The sequence below is a fragment of the Pelmatolapia mariae genome, linkage group LG9 (assembly GCF_036321145.2).
Source record: "Pelmatolapia mariae isolate MD_Pm_ZW linkage group LG9, Pm_UMD_F_2, whole genome shotgun sequence".
Taxonomy (NCBI): Eukaryota; Metazoa; Chordata; class Actinopteri; order Cichliformes; family Cichlidae; genus Pelmatolapia; species Pelmatolapia mariae.
The window spans coordinates 1,869,113-1,888,593 of NC_086235.1; the positions used below are offsets into that span (position 1 = coordinate 1,869,113).

Genomic DNA, 19,481 nt, shown 5'->3' on the forward strand with positions numbered 1-19,481 from the left:
CCCTTTGAGGTTACAGCCTCCTGGTTAGGTTTAGGCTGTTATTGTGCTTCAGGCTGAAATATGAGGAGTAAGGAGTGGGGCTGGTTACCCCTCACAACCCTCACCATAACACATACGTCGCAGGACTCAGTGTTTACCACAAAAACTCCAATGAAATGATCAATGAGAACATTAGAAACCCGTCAGTGTGATGCTTCCAGTACAACAGCACCTCTGAGTGTGTGTGTTTACCTCTCAGACTAACTCCACCCTGACATCAAGAAGATGGAGGAAGAGGACGGAGCAGCATCTGCAGCATCCAGCTGTGTGTCTGTGAGGAGTGACGACTCCAAAGACAGACCTCCAGAGTTCAGTGATGAACCTGCAGCAATAATGTAAGAGAGCTGCTAACTCATTTATATTCAGAGTGTAAATAATGATCCCGATCACTTTTTAATTTGTGAAAATCAGTTTCATGTTTCAGATTTTTGACTAAAATGTCTCCTGACAGTGAAAGTTTTTATGAAACAAATGAAATTGATTTGTCCTGATTTCCTTTGAACATCTCTTCAGCTAAAGGAGAAAATCTGTGATCTAATCTAAGAGGACTGTTCAGGAAACATTACATGATCTGTTTGTCTGCTGACTCATTTATAGCTGTGTTTTTAAGTCTGTGATTACTTTACAATTTACAAATTCTGAATCAATATGATCTAAAACTTCACAAAAGTCCTAAAAGTAGATAAAAACAACCCAATGAAACAAATGAGAGAAGAATATTGGACTTGGTCATGAATGTTTTGAATAAGTGATCCATTATAAAACCTACTTTAACATTAAAAAAGATAATTTATTTATATTTGAGTTGCTTTTATTTTTATGAGAACACGTTTGTGGAAGTGTGTCTGTGTGTGATCAAAGGAGGTTTGTGAGGATCTGGTTACTGTAAGGTGTGCAATAGTCTGAGGTCCCAAAGATCCACAATCGATGAGAAACAGCTAAAGTGTTCAGTGAAGGGTCACCATAGTAGAATTTCAGGAAAATACTCAATACTTGATTCTATTTTTGATGCAATGGGAGAAGAAAAATGACAAAAACACTTTTAAAAATAAGGATTAGAATATTACAAACTATATTGTTAAGTTTCCTGTTGTAGTACAAAAATATATTAACATAACTGTATATAGAACAGAAGGCAGCACCAAAAAACAAAAAGACTATTTTTAAGCTGTCTGAGGTAGTGAGTCAACATGTCACACTGGGTCAAAGGTCAGGGAGTAAAAGTGTGTTTTAAAGGAGGTTTAAAGGCAGCAAGTGAAGTACCCTGATGTGGTAAATCTTTCCATAACAGGACAACCATAATGTTTGTTGCCTCACTCCCACATTAACCTTGTGTTTTATTATTAGCCACAGCAGCTAGCAGCTACCTTAATGCTAGCTTAGCACACTGCCAGTGTTGCCAACTTAGCCACTTTGTCGCTATATTTAGCAAATTTTCAGAACCCCTTAGTGACTTTTTTTCTAAAAAGTGATTAGCGACAAATCTGGCGACTTTTTCTGGTGTTATTGGAGACTTATGACCATTTTTTGACATGAAAGCACGTATCGCTCTTGCTCCCAACAAGCAGCGGGTGCTGCCGTGGACACCTTGCCCATCCCAAAGTGGTCACAGGCGGTGGATAGTCCTCACGCAGCAGTCGCCCCCAGCTGCTGTCAGAGCAGATGTTCAACCCACGCGCAACTGCAAATGAATCCTGCATGAGCGAAGCCGCTGCGTACATTTTTCTTTGTCTAAAATAAATCACTGCACTAAAATACATCATTCCAATCATTGCATACTTAGAAATCGGATGTCCTTGCAGAGCCTTAACTTCATGTTGTACATCCAATATGGACTGAAGCTGTCTGCTGAGGCTTGCTATGAACACGAGCTGCCTGATAATGTTTGTTTTTGGCACATCAGCTGCTTACTTATTTAAGTCAAGTGTTACAGTAGCTGAACCTGCCGTAGAGAATCTTGACCAAAATGAAGATGACCCACTCTTTCTGTGAGCCAGCACAGCCTCTGTGTGTGGAGGAAAGTCTAAAAACCCCCAAAACAATTAGCCTGAATCAGGATCAGACTAGCTCCCATCATTTTTTCACAATGCCACTGTTTTTTCTATTGTCTCTTTTTGGTCCATTTAGATTGTTAATGTAGTTTGTCAACAACGTTATGGGTAAAATGTTCTTCTTTCACTGTTACACACACAAAATAAAAGTACCTCCACCAGAGTTTCAGGTCACTTTTGCCGGTCCAAGCCCGGATAAAGAAGCAGGGTTGGAATTGTGACATCAAAAAAACAATAATTGCTAAAAGAAATGTAATTTGTAGTTCTAAGTATATTCTAAATGCATTTAGCGTGTTTTTTACTCACTTTTTCTCTTCCACAATGTTATTTATCTCTCCTACAGCTTCAGTTACAATGACATAAGCATGACCAATTATGCAAATTAGGCGATGACATCGTTTAGTGACTTCTAGCGACTTTTAGGACAGCCAATAGCGATTTTCCTTACTGAGGAGTTGGCAACACTGCAGACTGCTAATGTGGCTATGGGCTAAAGGTACTTTGGGAGGTTCCCTTATTTCCACAGGGGTTGCGACAGTAGTTGGATCCATGTGTTTGATGGTTCCTGATGCAACCCTTCCAGTTATCTGGGTTTGGGGCCGGCAGTAGTACACTCACTGAGGTTTGTGGCCTCAGCTAACTGCTAATATTTTAATAGCTAACATTAACATGTGTGCCAGACAGGTTAACGTTTATAATGAACTATAATTAATTAACTCTTGCTGAAACTGGAGCTTTACTGACCTCTGAACAGAGAAAATCAAAATCAAAGTTCTTCCCTGAATTAAAAGGAAGGAAACAACAATTTATCCTACATGGTGAAACTGATGGTTTATGGTGTTTGGGTCTGTTTTTCTGTATTTATGCAGATAAATTATAAACTCAGATGAATTATACCATCAAATTTTAAAGGAAAATATCAGGATGAGTGTCTGTGAGCTGAGTCATCAGAAACATTAGAAGGATGATGTTCTAGAAAGGCCAAGTGACCTGAACCCAACAGAAATGTTTGAGAAGGATGTGAAGCGAGCAGTTTTTCCCAGAGCTGAAGCTGCTCTGTGTGCAGAGATGAGCTCAGATTCCTGCTTTGATTTATCAACAGTCACAGAAATGTAGACTTGTAATTATTGTTGCAGTATGGTCACGGCAGATACTGGAAGCAAAGTTTCACATAAACATATATTGCGAAAATGAACAATCACTCGGTTAAATCACAGCTTTTTTCTTCTTCATGGAAAAGACGACTTTTTCTTCCTGTCACAGTTTATCTGTTAATTTATTAATTAATAACACTGAAAGAGTTTCTGTCATATTTCCCCTTGAACATCACCTTATTAGGGCGGCATTATCAAATAAACCTCCTCCAAAGAATGAATAAATAAATGATGATAACAATAAAATGATTAAAAAGCAGAGGTCAGAGTGGTAGAATGGTCACACAGGGATCCACGTGTGGTTCAACTGCATTTGGTGATGTGACTAAAACACATCTTTAAAATCATCCCACAAATGATTTAAAAGACTTTAGTTTCCAACAGAGAGTCTAAATTTAATCAACGGGAGACAATTAATCTGCAACATGATCCTAGTGAAGCGACACTTCCTCAGAGCTGCACATAAAGACCGATGTTAACTGTTCAGCACAGAGGACGACTTATTTTAAAATGAGGTTGGAGCTCATTGTCTCCTTTACTAGGGTTACTTTACTTGGTCACCGTGTGAATTTCTTTTAAATGAACCAAATTCTTTTATTTCTTGGTTGTTGCATATTTAACCTCTAGAGTCAGGAATGGAGGAGATAAGGCCCCGACAATATAGCGTTGAAGCTGTGGTTCAGTTTAGAGTGAGTGTCCGTGGATCAATGTAAGTCAGTAAACTGGAAACATGGTTGTGTTAAAACTAAGAAAAGATATGTTTCCTCTATTTTTTTTCTAATGAGTCGAATCAAAGGAAGCATCACTTTGATTCCAGACTGAATGCTGAACTCAAACAGAAGTTTCTCCACTTTGACTTTTCTCTGTGACCATCACAGCTTCTGCACAGTGTCATCAAATCTGGATGTTTGTCACTAACAGTAAATGATTTTAGTGATAAAGAAATGTTTTTGCAGAGAAAGGAAGAGGAGTGGTGTCTGTGAGGAGGAGCAGCTGTCCTGCTGTGCTTTGTGTCACGACGTCCTGAAGGATCCAGTCTCTACCAGCTGTGGACACTGGTTCTGCAGACAGTGCATCTCCTCGTACTGGGACCAGTCTGCTTCATCAGGAGACTCGTCCTGTCCCCAGTGTGGAGAAAGATCCAGAAGCAGAGCTGGACTGCAGACAGCCAGTCAGAGCAGCTGTGTACAAAGTAAGACTGAACATCTGTCTGCTGATGGACTCGTTTCTGAAAACTGGACTTCTTGTTGTTGTTCAGACATTGAAGAGTTTTCTTTCTGTTTTTCTTTCTTTCAGCAGATGTTGGTCTGCAGGAGGTTTTAGATGAACATAAGATCAGTCTGAGGAGGAGATGTGAACGTGTGACTGAAGGAAGTGATGAAACAGGAAGTAGAAGCCTCCTCAACAGGATCTACACTGAGCTCTACATCACAGAGGGACAGAGTGAAGAGGTTCATACCCAACATGAGGTGAGGCAGCTGGAGACAGCTTCCAAGATGGACGCCCTCCATGACGCTCCAATCAGGTGCCAGGACATCTTTAAAGCCTTACCTGACCAACAGAGACCCATCAGAGTGGTTCTGACCAACGGCGTGGCTGGTGTTGGAAAAACCTTCTCAGTGCAGAAGTTCACTCTGGACTGGGCAGAGGGCTTGGAGAACCAACATGTCAGTGTGGTGGTTCTGCTTTCATTCAGGGAGCTGAACCTGATCAGAGATGAGCAGTACAGTCTTCTGGAGCTGCTCCATGTTTTCCATCCAACATTACAGAAGGTCACAGCAGAGAAGCTGGCTGTCTCTCAGCTTTTGTTCATCTTTGACGGCCTGGATGAAAGCAGACTTTCATTGGATTTCACCAACAGGAAGCTGCTGTTTGATGTCACACAGAAGTCATCAGTCAGCCAGCTGCTGACAAACCTCATCCAGGGGAATCTGCTTCCCTCGGCTCTCGTCTGGATAACTTCCCGACCTGCAGCAGCCAATCAGATCCCTCCTACATGTGTCGACAGGCTAACAGAAGTACGAGGCTTCACTGACGCCCAGAAGGAGGAGTACTTCAGGAGGAGATTCAGTGATGAAGAGCTGTCCAGCAGAATCATCTCCCACATGAAGACATCCAGGAGCCTCCACATCATGTGTAGAATCCCAGTCTTCTGCTGGATCACTGCTACAGTTCTGGAGCACATGTTGACTACAGAGCAGAGAGGAGAGCTGCCCAAGACCCTGACTGACATGTACTCACACTTCCTGCTGGTTCAGACAAAGAGGAAGAAGAACAAGTACCATGAGGGACATGAGACGAGTCCACAGGAGCTGACAGAGGCTGACAGGGAACTTCTTCTGAAGCTGGGGAGGCTGGCGTTTAAACATCTGGAGAAAGGAAACATCATGTTCTACCAAGAAGACCTGGAGCAGTGTGGTCTGGATGTGACAGAGGCCTCGGTGTACTCAGGAGTTTGTACAGAGATCTTCACAAGAGAGTGTGTGATCTTCCAGAAACCAGTCTATTGCTTTGTTCATCTGAGCATTCAGGAGTTTCTGGCTGCAGTCTACATGTTCCACTGTTTCACAAACAGGACGACAAAGGAGCTGAAGAACTTCCTCGGAAAAACATGCAAAGCATTATCTCTGGGTAATTTCTTGAAGATAATGATCGTGAAATCGCTGAGAATTGAAAATGGCCACCTGGACCTGTTTGTTCGTTTCCTTCATGGCCTCTGTCTGGAGTCCAACCAGAGACTCTTAGGAGGTCTGCTGGGTCAGACAGAGATCAGTCCAGAAGTAATTCAGATAGTCACCGACAACCTGAAGAAGATCAACAGTGATAAAATCTCTCCTGACAGAAGCATCAACATCTTCCACTGTCTGATGGAGATGAACGACCTCTCAGTACATCAGGAGATCCAAGAGTTCCTGAAGTCAAAGAAGAGATCAGAGAAGGAACTCTCTGAGATCCACTGCTCAGCTCTGGCCTTCATGCTGCAGATGTCAGAGGAGGTTCTGGATGAGTTGGACTTGCAGAAGTACAATACATCAGAGCGGGGGCGACTGAGACTGATTCCAGCTGTGAGGAACTGCAGAAAGGCTCGGTGAGTCCAGATGTCTAGATGTGAGTCTAGATTGCTATGTACACAAATATGCTTGCAATTTAACTTTCATTCAGTTTTTTTACTGCTTACAACACTCTGTGATTGTATTGTGTGATTGTACTCTCAGATCAGTGAATCCAATGGGTCAGTGTGCCCTCTGAGGCACAAATTTGAACACTTTTACGAAACTTGCTGTAGTAAACTCATACTTGTAGCTGAAATGTAAGAGAGCTGAATGGGTTGAAGGGCCTGGAGGACAGAGGTTAACCAATCAGAAAGTAGAAGCCCAGACGCTGTCTCTCCCTCGCCTCACTAGCTTCACTAGGTTCCCTTCAACTCTATTAGTTCATCAGTTCTATGTTTAATGAGGAAATTAAGTCAGACACAGAAATGGGTCAGTCCTCATTAAGAGCAGCAGCAGGAATGAGAGTGAATCCTTGTGCTGCTGTGACATCAGCGTTAGCTCACATATTTGACACATGTTCATTCCAGATGTCAGCAGTATCTTCTCATTCAGTTTGTCCCACTGTTGGCAGTAAAAGAGCACAGTGGGTTCACCTTTGAGCCCTCACTCTGAACCACAGCACTGTCACTCAGGGACATCAGTATATCACATTTTAAATCACACTAAACCAGAGTCTTCCTCAGCACCTTCATCCTCACTCACCATGTTTATTATAACAGTCGTACCTGACAGCAGCAGGTAGCAAACAGAGATCATCTTTCCCAGCTGGAACTCTTCACTGAGCTGAACTCATTCAAAAAATGTTCTGGAGACAGATTCAAAACAGGAAACACTGCAAATGTGTGTCTTCACTCTGATTCTGGTTCATCAGATTATGACATCACTCTGTTTTGTCTTCATATGCATTCAGTCTGTGTTTATAATGCAGATTTTCTGCTTTAATAATAACACATTATATGTTTTCTATAATCACAGACTGACTAAGTGTGTACTCTCAGAGACTCACTGTGAAGTTGTGGCCTCAGCTCTGAAGTCCAACCCCTCCTATCTGACAGAGCTGGACATGAGTCTGAACAACCTGCAGGATTCAGCAGTGAAGCTTCTGTGTGCTGGACTGGAGAGTCCAAACTGTCGACTGGAGACTCTGAGGTGAGTTCACTGACTGCAGCTGTTGTGTTTTTCTATATTTCAGATCTTTGATTGATGTTTCTAAAGTTCATAAATGTTCAGGATGAAGACAAATGTGAAGAAGTTTGAGTGCTTTCAGAAATGTTGTGTCTTTCTAAATGACTGAACAAGTTTTTCCTTTTGGCTTCAAATAGAATAACCGACTTGGGGGGGGGGGGGGGGGGGGGGGGGGTGTTAAAGAAAGACATGATTGTCAAAACTAATAAAAGGGAAGTTAGGAGCCGTGATGATATTCATGGTATCAGAAGCTGATATGGCTGCTACAGAGACGACCCACACAGCTGCTGTGGTGAGGTGTGTGTTAAAGCAGAGGAACACAGAGCAGCCTAACACAGGCACAAACATGACAACAAAGCAGGATTCAGGCTCTGTGAGAGGATTTCAAACAGAAGTTGGAGAAGAGAAAGGGCTCTGTTGGAATGACTACAGAAAGAAGGCAGCTGAGACCAGTCCAAGTGTTTGCATGGAGCCCAGTCTAACATTCATTTATACACTAATGTACAGAATTGAATGGGAAAATGAATCCATAGTTTCAAATGTAGAAATAGTTCTCAGTTCATTTACAGCGTTTAGTACAGTTCACGAGGAAATGAAAAATGTTCAAAACAGCAGCTGAGAAGAAATCTGCTTCACAAAGTTGGATCCAATTCCAATAGTTTGTGATGCACTTGAACACAGCGTGAGCAGTTCACTGCCTAACCCCACAGAGACTGTCAGTCTGGACTTTTCTTGATTTCTGTTGGCTGTCAGTGAGATTTCAGAGCAAGCAGAGACTGTGGGTCTGTGTATGAAGTATAATTCATGTGCAGTTGTTGAAGTTGTAGAATGAGAAATGGCAGTTTGGGGTATTTCCTGCTTTCATTGTCCTGCTTGTGCTGATGAAAATGTTTATTGACCTGTGAATTCATTCTTCAACGCTTGATTCTGCCTGAACAACGTGAAAATGTTGCTTTTCTGATTTTTGTGTAACACAATTGAACGCACTGAACCATCAACTTATTCCATTATCCAATAATGAAAACAGGAAACAGAGACAGCTGGCCTTAAAAGTAAAAGCTGCTCTGTGTTGTTTAAGTGAAAATGCTGGAAGCAAATTTGTGTGTGACTGTCTTTCAGTGTTGCACTTTGTAGACGCTCCCTGAGCACTGGTCTCACAGCCAGCTACACATAGCGACCAGTGTGTTTAGTCCAGATCAGAAAATGACTTGTTGGAATGAAAAAGGAGCTTGTAGTTTGTCTGCTTTAATAATGTGACTGGAAAAATGTGTTGTTGGACTTCAAATATGTCCATTTCTTTCCAACTATACCTTTAAAAGTAAAGCTATGTGGTTCCTTGAAGAAAAACATGATTTTTTACAAGTTTGTATGAGAAATACAGTATACGTCTTTAATGTGAAAAGTTGAGATTTTTTTCTCTTGTTGTGTTTGTTTGAAGCTGCTTCCTTTTGGCTTCAGCTGTTTGGAGTTTCCATTTTAATAATAATAATACATTGGATTTATATAGCGCTTTTCAAGGCACCCAAAGCGCTTTACAATGACATTATTCATTCACACTCACATTCATACACTGGTGGAGGCAAGCTACGGTTGTAGCCACAGCTGCCCTGGGGCAGACTGACAGAAGCGAGGCTGCCATATCGCGCCATCGGCCCCTCTGGCCAACACCAGTAGGCGGTAGGGTAAAGTGTCTTGCCCAAGGACACAACGACCAGGACAGAGAGGCCGGGGATCGAACCGGCGACCTTCCGGTTACAGGTGCCCTTCCCAACCCCCTGAGCCACGGTCTAAAATTCTACATTCTGAAACTTTGTCAGCTCTGACCAGATTATGAAACACTGAGTGATTTCAAGCTCACACGTTGTCTAATAAACTTACATCTTTCATTCTTTATACAGATTGAAGCGCTGTGGTTTGTCAGAGATCGGCTGTGATTATCTGGCAGCAGCGCTGAAGTCCAACCCCTCCCATCTGAGAGAGCTGGACCTGTGGAGAAACAACCTGCAGGATTCAGGAGTGAAGCATCTGTGTGGTTTCCTGGAGAGTCCAGGATGTAAACTTGAAACTCTGAGGTCAGTCAGCATGTTTTAGTTGTGCTGAGATGAATATGATGTGAAAGTTGTGCTGACACTAAACTGCAGACATCAGGCTGATATTATACTGATCCACACTGAGGATCTTCATGGTAAAGTCTGTTTTCTTCTTCTCTGGTTTAGTCCATTGACTGCAGCAGAACAATGTTCACATTTCAAACAGTGTTACTCAACGTATGGCCCGCGGCCCACACGCGGCCTGCCCACCTTTCCTGATTCAGAGAGAGGGGACCCTGATTAACTGTGTAGTGTTCTTCCTCACAGTTCTAAGTATCAGACACAACAATGAATAATCCACAGCTGACTCTCTTTAGCAGGTCAAAGGTCACAGCACACAGCAATCTGTGAAACAAACAGTTCGGAGCAGGAATTATTGCACATTTACAAACTGACACTGCTGCACGGCATGCTGGGTAATGCTAGCTGCTCAGGTATGGGAGTGTTAAAGGTTGTGAGGCTCTGTGGCTGCAGAACACTGAAGAAGAGAAAAGAGAGGTGGAGGATGAAGAAAAGAGGCGGAGATGAAGCAGAAGTTTAGCTCCAGAGAGGAGCTGTGTCTGTGTGGGTGGGGCTAAGGCAGCTCCGCCCACACAGTGACAGTGAAGCAGGTGAAGAGTAATAAATGAAGACAGCAGACAGGATTTGATAAGCTGATGTACAAACATGTAGAATGATGGTGGCAGCTACAGAAACAGGTCCATACAGACTGAAGCGTGTCTCCTTTGCCTCTTCCATATTTGATACTGAGAGTTTCCAGAAGAGCAAACATCAAACACGCCTCCAAACATGTGACGAGTCAGACTGACATCATTTCTACAGAGAACAGTGTGAGCTCTCAGCAGGTCACTTCAATAAGAAGGACAAACAGTGCAGCAGGAATGACTAAACCCACTAACAGTCTGATATCCCCGTGTTCCTGTTGTTCTACAGCATCATCATTAATGCTGCTCCACCACCATCACTGCAGCTGACCAATCAGCTTCTGTGGTGTCATGTGATGCTCTGTGACTCAGGGGAAAAAAACTGCAGAAATGCTAAAATGCTAACCTGGAGCTTGCCTGAGTAACTGTAAAAGTACTGATGATTTATATATAACACAAAGTTATTTAAGGCAGCGGTCCCCAACCTTTTTTGCGCCACGGACCGGTTTATGCCCGACAATATTTTCACGGACCGGGATTTAAGGTGTCGCGGATAAATACAACAAAATAAAACTAGTACCGGTACCGGAAAAAAGAAGATTCATTCATAACACACGTGAAAAGACACAGGAAAACAGAGTTAACGATAAAAACGATAAAAACGATAACAAAATAACGCTGAAAACCGATAAAAACCCTGAAAACCATACATTTCACACCTGAGCCTCAACTCTCGCGGCCCGGTACCAAACGACTCATGGACCGGTACCGGTCCAAGGCCCGGGGGTTGGGGACCGCTGATTTAAGGGCTAGTTTTACTGCAGTGGGTGAATTTAACTGACTGACACGCAGAAGAAAAGGTTATTTATGGAGCCCCGATGGTGTGAATGATGAGAAGAGAGTCAGAAAGATTGTTAAGGTAAACCAAAAATACATTGCATAAATGGCAGAAAGGGGAAGTGGAACAAAATAATAAATACAAAACACAACATAAATAAATCCACCACAAGTAATTAATGTCAGTGCTTGGATTCTCTGTGCAAAAGTCTTTTGTTGAAAGTTCTTTTGGTTCTCTGTAATTCCTCCTTAGGGTCCAGTTTCATGAAGGGGGAAACTTATATCAGTAATCCAGAGACAGCATGAAGAGGGGAAAAGAGGAAAAAAAGAATGGTCTTTGCCACTTCAGTATGAAGAAGATTAATTTTCAGAATAACAGAAAAACCACTAAAGTAATACAATTTCATTGTCTAATTGAGAAGAGGAAACACTGTGTTTCCCACAGCGTTTTCGATGCCATAACACTTACAGCCATAGCAGGAGCTGAACCTGCAAGTATCCCTCCACAGCCGAAATTCATCCTTGCCGTGATGTGGAAGGAGCAAATCAGGAGAGGGACCTCATGTCAGCTGACGTGGGTCATGTGACAGTGTGTAGCTGACGTGGGTTACACGTACAAAGTGTGTGTGTTCAGTATGATATGAGTTTGGTAATGTTGTGGTCAAATTTTTCAGAAGTAATTCAGGAGAAATATCTGTTGTTTAAAAAGATTTAATTTGCTTTGGCAGTTGGAATTACAAGTTTACAATGCCAGACCTCCCTGTGTGTGCAACCATCTGCTCTCACAGGAAGGATAACCCGGAAACGGGTTTTACAGCTTATATACTGTAACAATAACAAAAGATTATTATGGCTATCTTCTTCTAGAACCCATCCATTATTTAATTATTTTATAAACAATTTAATACTTTTCAACCCTGACAACTGTTCTGTGTGTGCACAGATGGACTCCACAGGAGATCGCCTTTATGAAGAAACTCTGAAAGGTTTGTCCAACAGTGGGAAACATTTCAGAGAATATCTGTGAAGCAGAAGCTAAACATAAGCAACATAGCAAAATAATGGTAAAAATGGCTGTAAAAGTAAGAATATAATGGACTTCAGCCTCTGGAGGTTGTGGCTGAAACCTTCATCCTGATTTGCTCTGCTTCAGGTTGTGGATCTCATAATGGCCACGGAAATCACAATAAAGATGAATAAATTAACACAACGTAAAGCAAAGCAAATCAGGATGAAGGTTTCAGCCACTCTCTCCACTTCAAAAGCCCCTCCGTCTAAGTTCACAGTACAAGACAAGAAGGTCATCACATCCCTGAGCAAAGATCAAAACATCACCATATTACCAGCTGACAAGGGGAGGTGCACTGTTGTTCGAAACACAACGGATTGTCACACAAAAATTACGACATTCCTCAGTGACAACAACACTATGAAGCCTTAAAACAAGACGCCACAAGCACCTACAAAAACAAAGTTAACAGTTGGACAAAGGTCACTGTTTGAGGATGCCAGTGTTCACATGTTGGACAGAGAAGACAGATGGTTTGAGGAGTGACAGAAGCATCTACGTCCACTGTGAATGACCATCTTTGAACAGAGGGGGCGGGGCTTACAACACCAACAGTCTGCCATCTATAATCCAGATTTAAGCTCCGTCCCAGATACCTTAACGCTGTCATGGAAGTTTTGAAAATAACCTGCAAACATTTTGTGAGCATCATTTGAAATGGGTATAGTAAAGACATTACAATGTGGAGAGAAACACTCTAGCCAAACACCAGGGTGATCTCTAACGATGTTCGCCACCCTCACATCTTATATACCTTGCCCAAACACACAGACAAAGAAAATTCCTCAATACATCACGTGAGTCTATACCTTCATCTCAAATCTTCCTTGAAACCTTATATAAGGCCCATTTGTGGTGCTCATACATAGAAATCCTGACAATGTGATTCTACAATTACTAAAGTGATATTGGTTAAAATGTGTGATCAATACAACAAAAAAGAAAACTTCCACCACAACGCCCACTCACATCTTGGGTCATTTGAACTCAATAAGTCACATGATATTGGGAATGACCACAGCAGACCCGATGACGCATTCATGCTTTTAAGCAACTCTTTATTCAGTACGGTTGCTGGACACACAGAGCTGCAGTTCTCCCGCTCCCAGCTCAACATAACAAACAACCAACAACAACCACCTCGGAGAACCCACCACATAGCAGACAGGTCTGGCCCAGATCTGGTGTCAAGCCAGCACTGCTGGTTGACTTCTGGCATAGTAAGTGGTATATCATCCAGATATGGGTCAGGCCTGACATAGATGTTGACACTGTTTATGTGATGGCATGCTGCATCTGGCCTGATTGTGGTTTGGTGTATGTGGCCCAGGCTCATAGAAAACAGGTCTGGCCCAGATCCAGCATCAAGCTGGCACTTCTGACTGACTGGTGTCATGGCAGGGTGTATGTCAACCAGATGTGGGCCGGGTCTGCAATGATGACACTATTTACATTCCTATTATCCTATTTTAGCTAGAATACCCAAATGCCATGTTACAATACTATACTGCTATGGTAGCCAACGTTTCAAATGCAGGGTTGAATGGTTTTTGAGTGAACACTATCCAAAACCCAGTCAGGGTTCACTTATATTTACCACTGGTTGGCTGTAGCTCAGGAGGTAGAGCAGTTCACTTACTGATCGGAAGGTTAGCGATTCGATCCCTGGCTCCTCCAGTCTGCATGTCAAGAGTGTGAATGTATATGAATGTAGTTAGGAAGCACTCAGTTTAGGTAAAGTGATTGGGTGAATTTGGCATGTAGAGTAATCCGCGAGAGTAGAAAAGCGCTATATAAGAATTAGTCCATTCACTGTCTGGACAGAGTTTAGTCATGTTGTTGACATGTTCGTCGGGCCTGGGCCCTGGCCAGTGACGGGTGGCTGCCCGCGAATCCAGCTGCGCCCGCGAAGCTGGTCCGGAGGTCGGCCGCGTGGCAGGTGCGGCTGGCACGGTCGTGAGCCCCAGCTCAGGTGGCCAGGCAGATGTCTGGCGTGTATCGGCCTTAATCGAGCAGGCTTCCCTGGCACAGTGAGCTCCGTCTCCTCGCACGGCTCCTCTGTCACCGCCGCCGCTCCCAGCAGCCCCTCACGCAGCCCATCCACCTCCAGCGATGGCAGGGCAGGTGGGTGAGCTGCTGGTGGTCCCAGCAGTTGCTCCAGGGGACAGGAACAGGAGCCGGCCACTGCCGGGCACAGGCCGCTCCCACTCAAGGAGTAGGGATGAGTGCGGTGGCAGGCTGCGTCCCGGCTGGTTGCATCGTGGGGGCCGGCGCGGGAGGTGGAACAGTGGAACAGATCTCCTCCACCCCAGTGCCATCGGGGTTGGTGGCAGTATGGGGCAGGACCAGATCAATGCCACCACATTCTTCATTCTCTGCAGGTGGTACTCTGTCTAGTCCTGCAGCTCTTCCCACCGACGGCCCCGCCTGCTCCCGTTGTGTGGCCGCCAGCACGGCTACCATTTGCACTCTGCTGGCCCAGTCCTGGGTCTGCCGTGCTTCCCGTCCTGGGTTTCGGCACCACTGAGAATGACCACGGCAGACCCAATGACACATTCATGCTTTTAAGCATCTTTTTATTCAGTATGGTTGCTGGACACACAGAGCTGCAGCTCACCCACTGCCAGCTCAACGTAACACACAACCAACAACAAGCACAATGCAGGACCCAGTACCATATTAAAGTTGGCAGGGCATGCAACTTGCAACTCCGCCTTCCCTGAACGGCACCGCAGGCCACACCCAGCAACAGATATCACAATGGGTTCACCCAAATCCTCTGCTGATAGTGACCCACACCCATTTTCGAACATTTGCTCAAGTGATGAGGCAGATGATTAATAGTAGGTCAATGACCCTCTTAAGAGACACTCCCACTAGGGATTAAATACCTAGGACACTTTACCATTTGGTCCTTGAAAGGAAGAAGCTTCTCGGATGAAACAGCTTGAAGAAACTTAAAGAAGTCCAATCACTTCTCTTCTCTAGCTCCTTAGAATACAAAGATCTGGATGACTGAGAACATTCACAGAAAACATTTCATCAAATTTCCTCATAACCCTCTTTTGTCTGACCATTTGAATTCCATTTGAATTTCCAAAAAAGGATCCACAGAGTTTGGTGAAAATAATGATAGTAGATGTTTGTCTGGAAGCAAATGAGTGTGTGATGTTCTTTCAGTGTTGCACTTTGTAGACGCTCCCTGAGCACTGGTCTCACAGCCAGCTGCACATAGAGACCAGTGTTGTTAGTCCAGGTCAGAAGATGACTTGTTGGAATGAAAATGAGCTTGTAGTTTGTGTGCTTTAATAATGTGACTGGAAAAAGGTGTTGGACTTCAAATATGTCCATTTCTTTCACACTTCACCTTTAAAAGTGAAGCCATGTGGTTCCTGGAAGGAAAAACACGACTTTTTCAAGTCTTTGTCCTGTTTTTATGAGAAATGTACGACTTTAATGTGAAACATTCAGAGTTTTTTCTCTTGTTGTGTTTGTTTGAAGCTGCTTCCTGTTGGCTTCAGCTGTTTGGAGTTTCCATTTTCTAAACTTCTACATTCTGAACCTTCTTCAGCTCTGAACAGATGATGAAACACTGAATGATTTTAAGCTCACACTTTGTCTAAGAAACTTACATCTTTCATTCTTCATACAGGTTGGAGCTCTGTGGTTTGTCAGAGATCAGCTGTGATTATCTGGCAGCAGCGTTGAAGTCCAACCCCTCCCATCTGAGAGAGCTGGACCTGAGTAATGACTCCTGTACCTCGATTAACAACAACAACAACAAGCTGCATGATTCAGGAGTGAAGCATCTGTGTGGTTTTCTGGAGATTCCACACTGTAGACTTGAAACTCTGAGGTCAGTCAGCATGTTTTAGTTGTGCTGAGATGAATATGATGTGAAAGTTGTGCTGACACTAAACTGCAGACATAAGGCTGATATTATACTGATCCACATTGAGGATCTTCATGGTAAAGTCCATCACAGGGCCAACAGAGAGAGGCAGAGAAGCCAATTTAGAAGCACCAATGAACCTAAGCAGCATTTCATTGGACTGTGGGAGAACATCCAACCTCCACAGAAAGGCCCAGCTGACCAACAAGCTTCAACCTACAACCTTCTTGCTTGAAGGCACTAGTGCGAACCACTTTTCCCCATTTCAGCCCAAATCCTGCATCTTCCTGTTTTTGACTCCAGGCCAGCTACACTAACACTTTCTCATCAGACACTGCCACCTAGTGGAGGAAGTCGCAGGCTACGTTCACACTACAGGTCTTAATGCTCAATTCCGATTTTTTGATCAAATCCTATTTTTTTGTCTGCTTGTTCACACTACAAATAAAATGCGTCAGCAAACGCGCTCTAGTGTGAACCCTCAAAGCAGCCCGCATGCGCAAAAGATGTCACACACAACGCGCTCTGTTTAGACCCAGACCAAACACTATTGTTTGACTGATGGCCTTAATATAAAGACTTCGGACTTTGCGTTTCCCAATTTTTGCTTTAAGTTATTTTGTTATTTACATAATAATGTAGATAACCTAATAATGATCCTTATTGCTGTTTTAGAGGAGCGGTGCTTCAAAGGATAGTTGCAGATTTCTGTCAGAATCTGCAGATTATACAGTACAAATAAAATGTTCACGTTTCTCCAACGTTGTCTTCCCAACAGTTTCACTAACATCTACACTGGATGGCCAGGAAGCGTTCGCGATGTCTTCTCGGGCGCTTCTCCAGCACTGATAATTGGCGTCTGTCTCGTGTCAGTGACGTAAAAGACGGATTTATTGCGACATGACCGTTCACACAGCAGTCACTTTCTAAAACATCGGATATGTATCAGATTCAGGACCACATACGAAAGTGACCCAGATCGGATTTGAAAATATCGGATTTGTGCCGTTCACACTGTCATACCATGATCGGATATGGGTCACATAGGGTCAGAAAAATTGGATTTGATGCGCTTTCGCCTGCAGTGTGAACGTAGCCTTAGTTCCATTTGAAGCTTCAGATTACAGTTAGTTCCTTTACAAAGAGGTGGAGGTGGTGGGGCCACAGCACCATCATCACTGAGTGCCATAGGACACTTAACCTTTGTTTCCATGTGCTGGGAACTTCCTGTTGTTCCAAGGAGGACTGGACAATGTGTGAAAATCTCCCAGTCAGTTCCTCACAGCACACTTCAATCATTTCCCTCCCACAGCATCAGGACCAGGGCTTTTTCTCTCTTTGGTCCCACTATGAGATTTCCACACAAACACCTCATCAGTGGGACTCTCAGAGCTACCAGCCCTTTGCTACAATCACAAAGCTCTTCATTGAAATCAATGATATCAAAGCTGGAATCCAATGAGTCCAATTCTTCTGCTGATTCAGCATCACATTCATCTTTGCTCCTTGTTCTGCATCCCCACCATGGACTTCATTCCTTCCCAAGCCAGCCTTGAGTGTCCTTTATTCAGCTCATCCTCTGCTTTACTTTTACACCTGATTTTAGCTGCTTTATCTCTCTTTCAACAAGTTTCTGTGCCTCAATCTTTTTCTTCTCTCCCTCATAACAAGACAGCTTCTTCTGCCTGAGAACATGTTGGAGGGATTTACTAATCCAGGGCTGCTTATTGGGGAAAATACTTCCTGTTTTCAAAGTAATCCCCATTTTTCCCAGAAAGAAATGTCAGTAGAAATCGATGATCTAAGTGAGAACATGAGCCTTTAAAAAGTCCCAGTGGGAGCAGTCAAAGCAGTCCCTCAGTCCCAGTATAGAGTCTTTGGTCCAGACTGGAACAACTGTGTGCCCAGTTTGAGCTCTCTTCAGTCCTGTGACCTGACAGACCCAGAGGGGCCATCACATCACATTTAGAAGCTCCCCTAATGGAGCCACAACACATGTCCAATACTTAGTCTGTCTTGTTGGACCAACTGGAAGAAATGATTCAAGGACTTAGTCACAGAACAGAGATTCAAATCCCCAAAGTCCAACTGTGTGAAAGTGCTGGAAGCAAATTTGTGTGTGATGTTCTTTCAGTGTTGCACTTTGTAGACGCTCCCTGAGCACTGGTCTCACAGCCAGCTGCACATAGAGACCAGTGTTGTTAGTCCAGGTCAGAAGATGACTTGTTGGAATGAAAATGAGCTTGTAGTTTGTCTGCTTTAATCATGTGACTGGAAAAAGGTGTTGGACTTCAAATATGTCCATTTCTTTTACACTTCACCTTTAAAAGTGAAGCCATGTGGTTCCTGGAAGGAAAAACACGACTTTTTCAAGTCTTTGTCCTGTTTTTATGAGAAATGTACGACTTTAATGTGAAACATTCAGAGTTTTTTCTCTTGTTGTTTTTGTTTGAAGCTGCTTCCTGTTGGCTTCAGCTGTTTGGAGTTTCCATTTTCTAAACTTCTACATTCTGAACCTTCTTCAGCTCTGAACAGATGATGAAACACTGAATGATTTCAAGCTCACACTTTGTCTAATAAACTTACATCTTTCATTCTTTATACAGATTGGGGCGCTGTGGTTTGTCAAAGATCAGCTGTGATTTTCTGGCAGCAGCGCTGAAGTCCAACCCCTCCCATCTGAGAGTGCTGATCCTGTGGGGAAACAACCTGCAGGATCCAGATGTGAAGCAGCTGTCTGATCTTCAGCAGAGTCCAAACTACAGACTGGAGATTCTGTTGTAAGTAGAGCGTTGGAGTGAGTGGTTTGTGCTGTCAGCAGTATTGTACTAAACACAGTCAGTATGAAACAAAGATCCAGTGTTTCCTGTAAAGCTGCAGCTTCTCATTGAAGCTGTGAGAGGAGAATGGTGACAGGCTTCAGGATTGGACACAAACACTTCCTGTTTCTGCCTTTTTGTCACCTTTATGGTCATCATAGTAATAGCTTGCACACTCTGATCAAACACTGCCAACAGCCAATCAGCTCCCTGAACAAAGCAGCACGCAGACCAATGACTGCATTCGTTTCCAAGTTTAAAGCAGTGAAGAACACAGTCTGTAGGTGAGGAAGAATTTAGTGAGAGCAGATGTTTGGATGGAATTCCTCCAGTTAACAGCTGGAACTGTCCATCTGGATTGTTGTTGGGGTTCCTACAGAGCTCAGAGTGGACACACCAAGGTTATTCTAATGAATGAAAGTCCAAACTAAAACTAGGAGATAAAAACATTTTCATTGACTTCAATAAAAATCCAAAGATTAGAAAAAGTGAAGCAACAATGAGTCCTAGTACAGTCCCATCTTTTAGATCCCAGTTACCCCTGTACAGGAGGTCTGAACCAGCTTTCCATTCAATGGATCAGAGTATCCCTATGGTATCCCGATATCCCTAGTAGGTGAACTGAGACTAATTTAAGCTGGCGGCAAG

At 43.4% G+C, this 19,481-nt stretch overlaps 1 protein-coding gene across 1 annotated transcript; it reads left to right on the forward strand.

The window, feature by feature from the left end:
* Nucleotides 1-264: 264 nt before the first annotated feature.
* Nucleotides 265-18,798, forward strand: LOC134635036 (NLR family CARD domain-containing protein 3-like). The gene is made up of 7 exons (XM_065471697.1): nucleotides 265-374; nucleotides 4,201-4,436; nucleotides 4,541-6,332; nucleotides 7,273-7,446; nucleotides 9,381-9,554; nucleotides 15,775-15,978; nucleotides 18,621-18,798. Exons 1-7 carry the CDS (start codon nucleotides 265-267, stop codon nucleotides 18,796-18,798), a joined length of 2,868 nt encoding a protein of 955 aa, XP_065327769.1.
* Nucleotides 18,799-19,481: the final 683 nt, after the last annotated feature.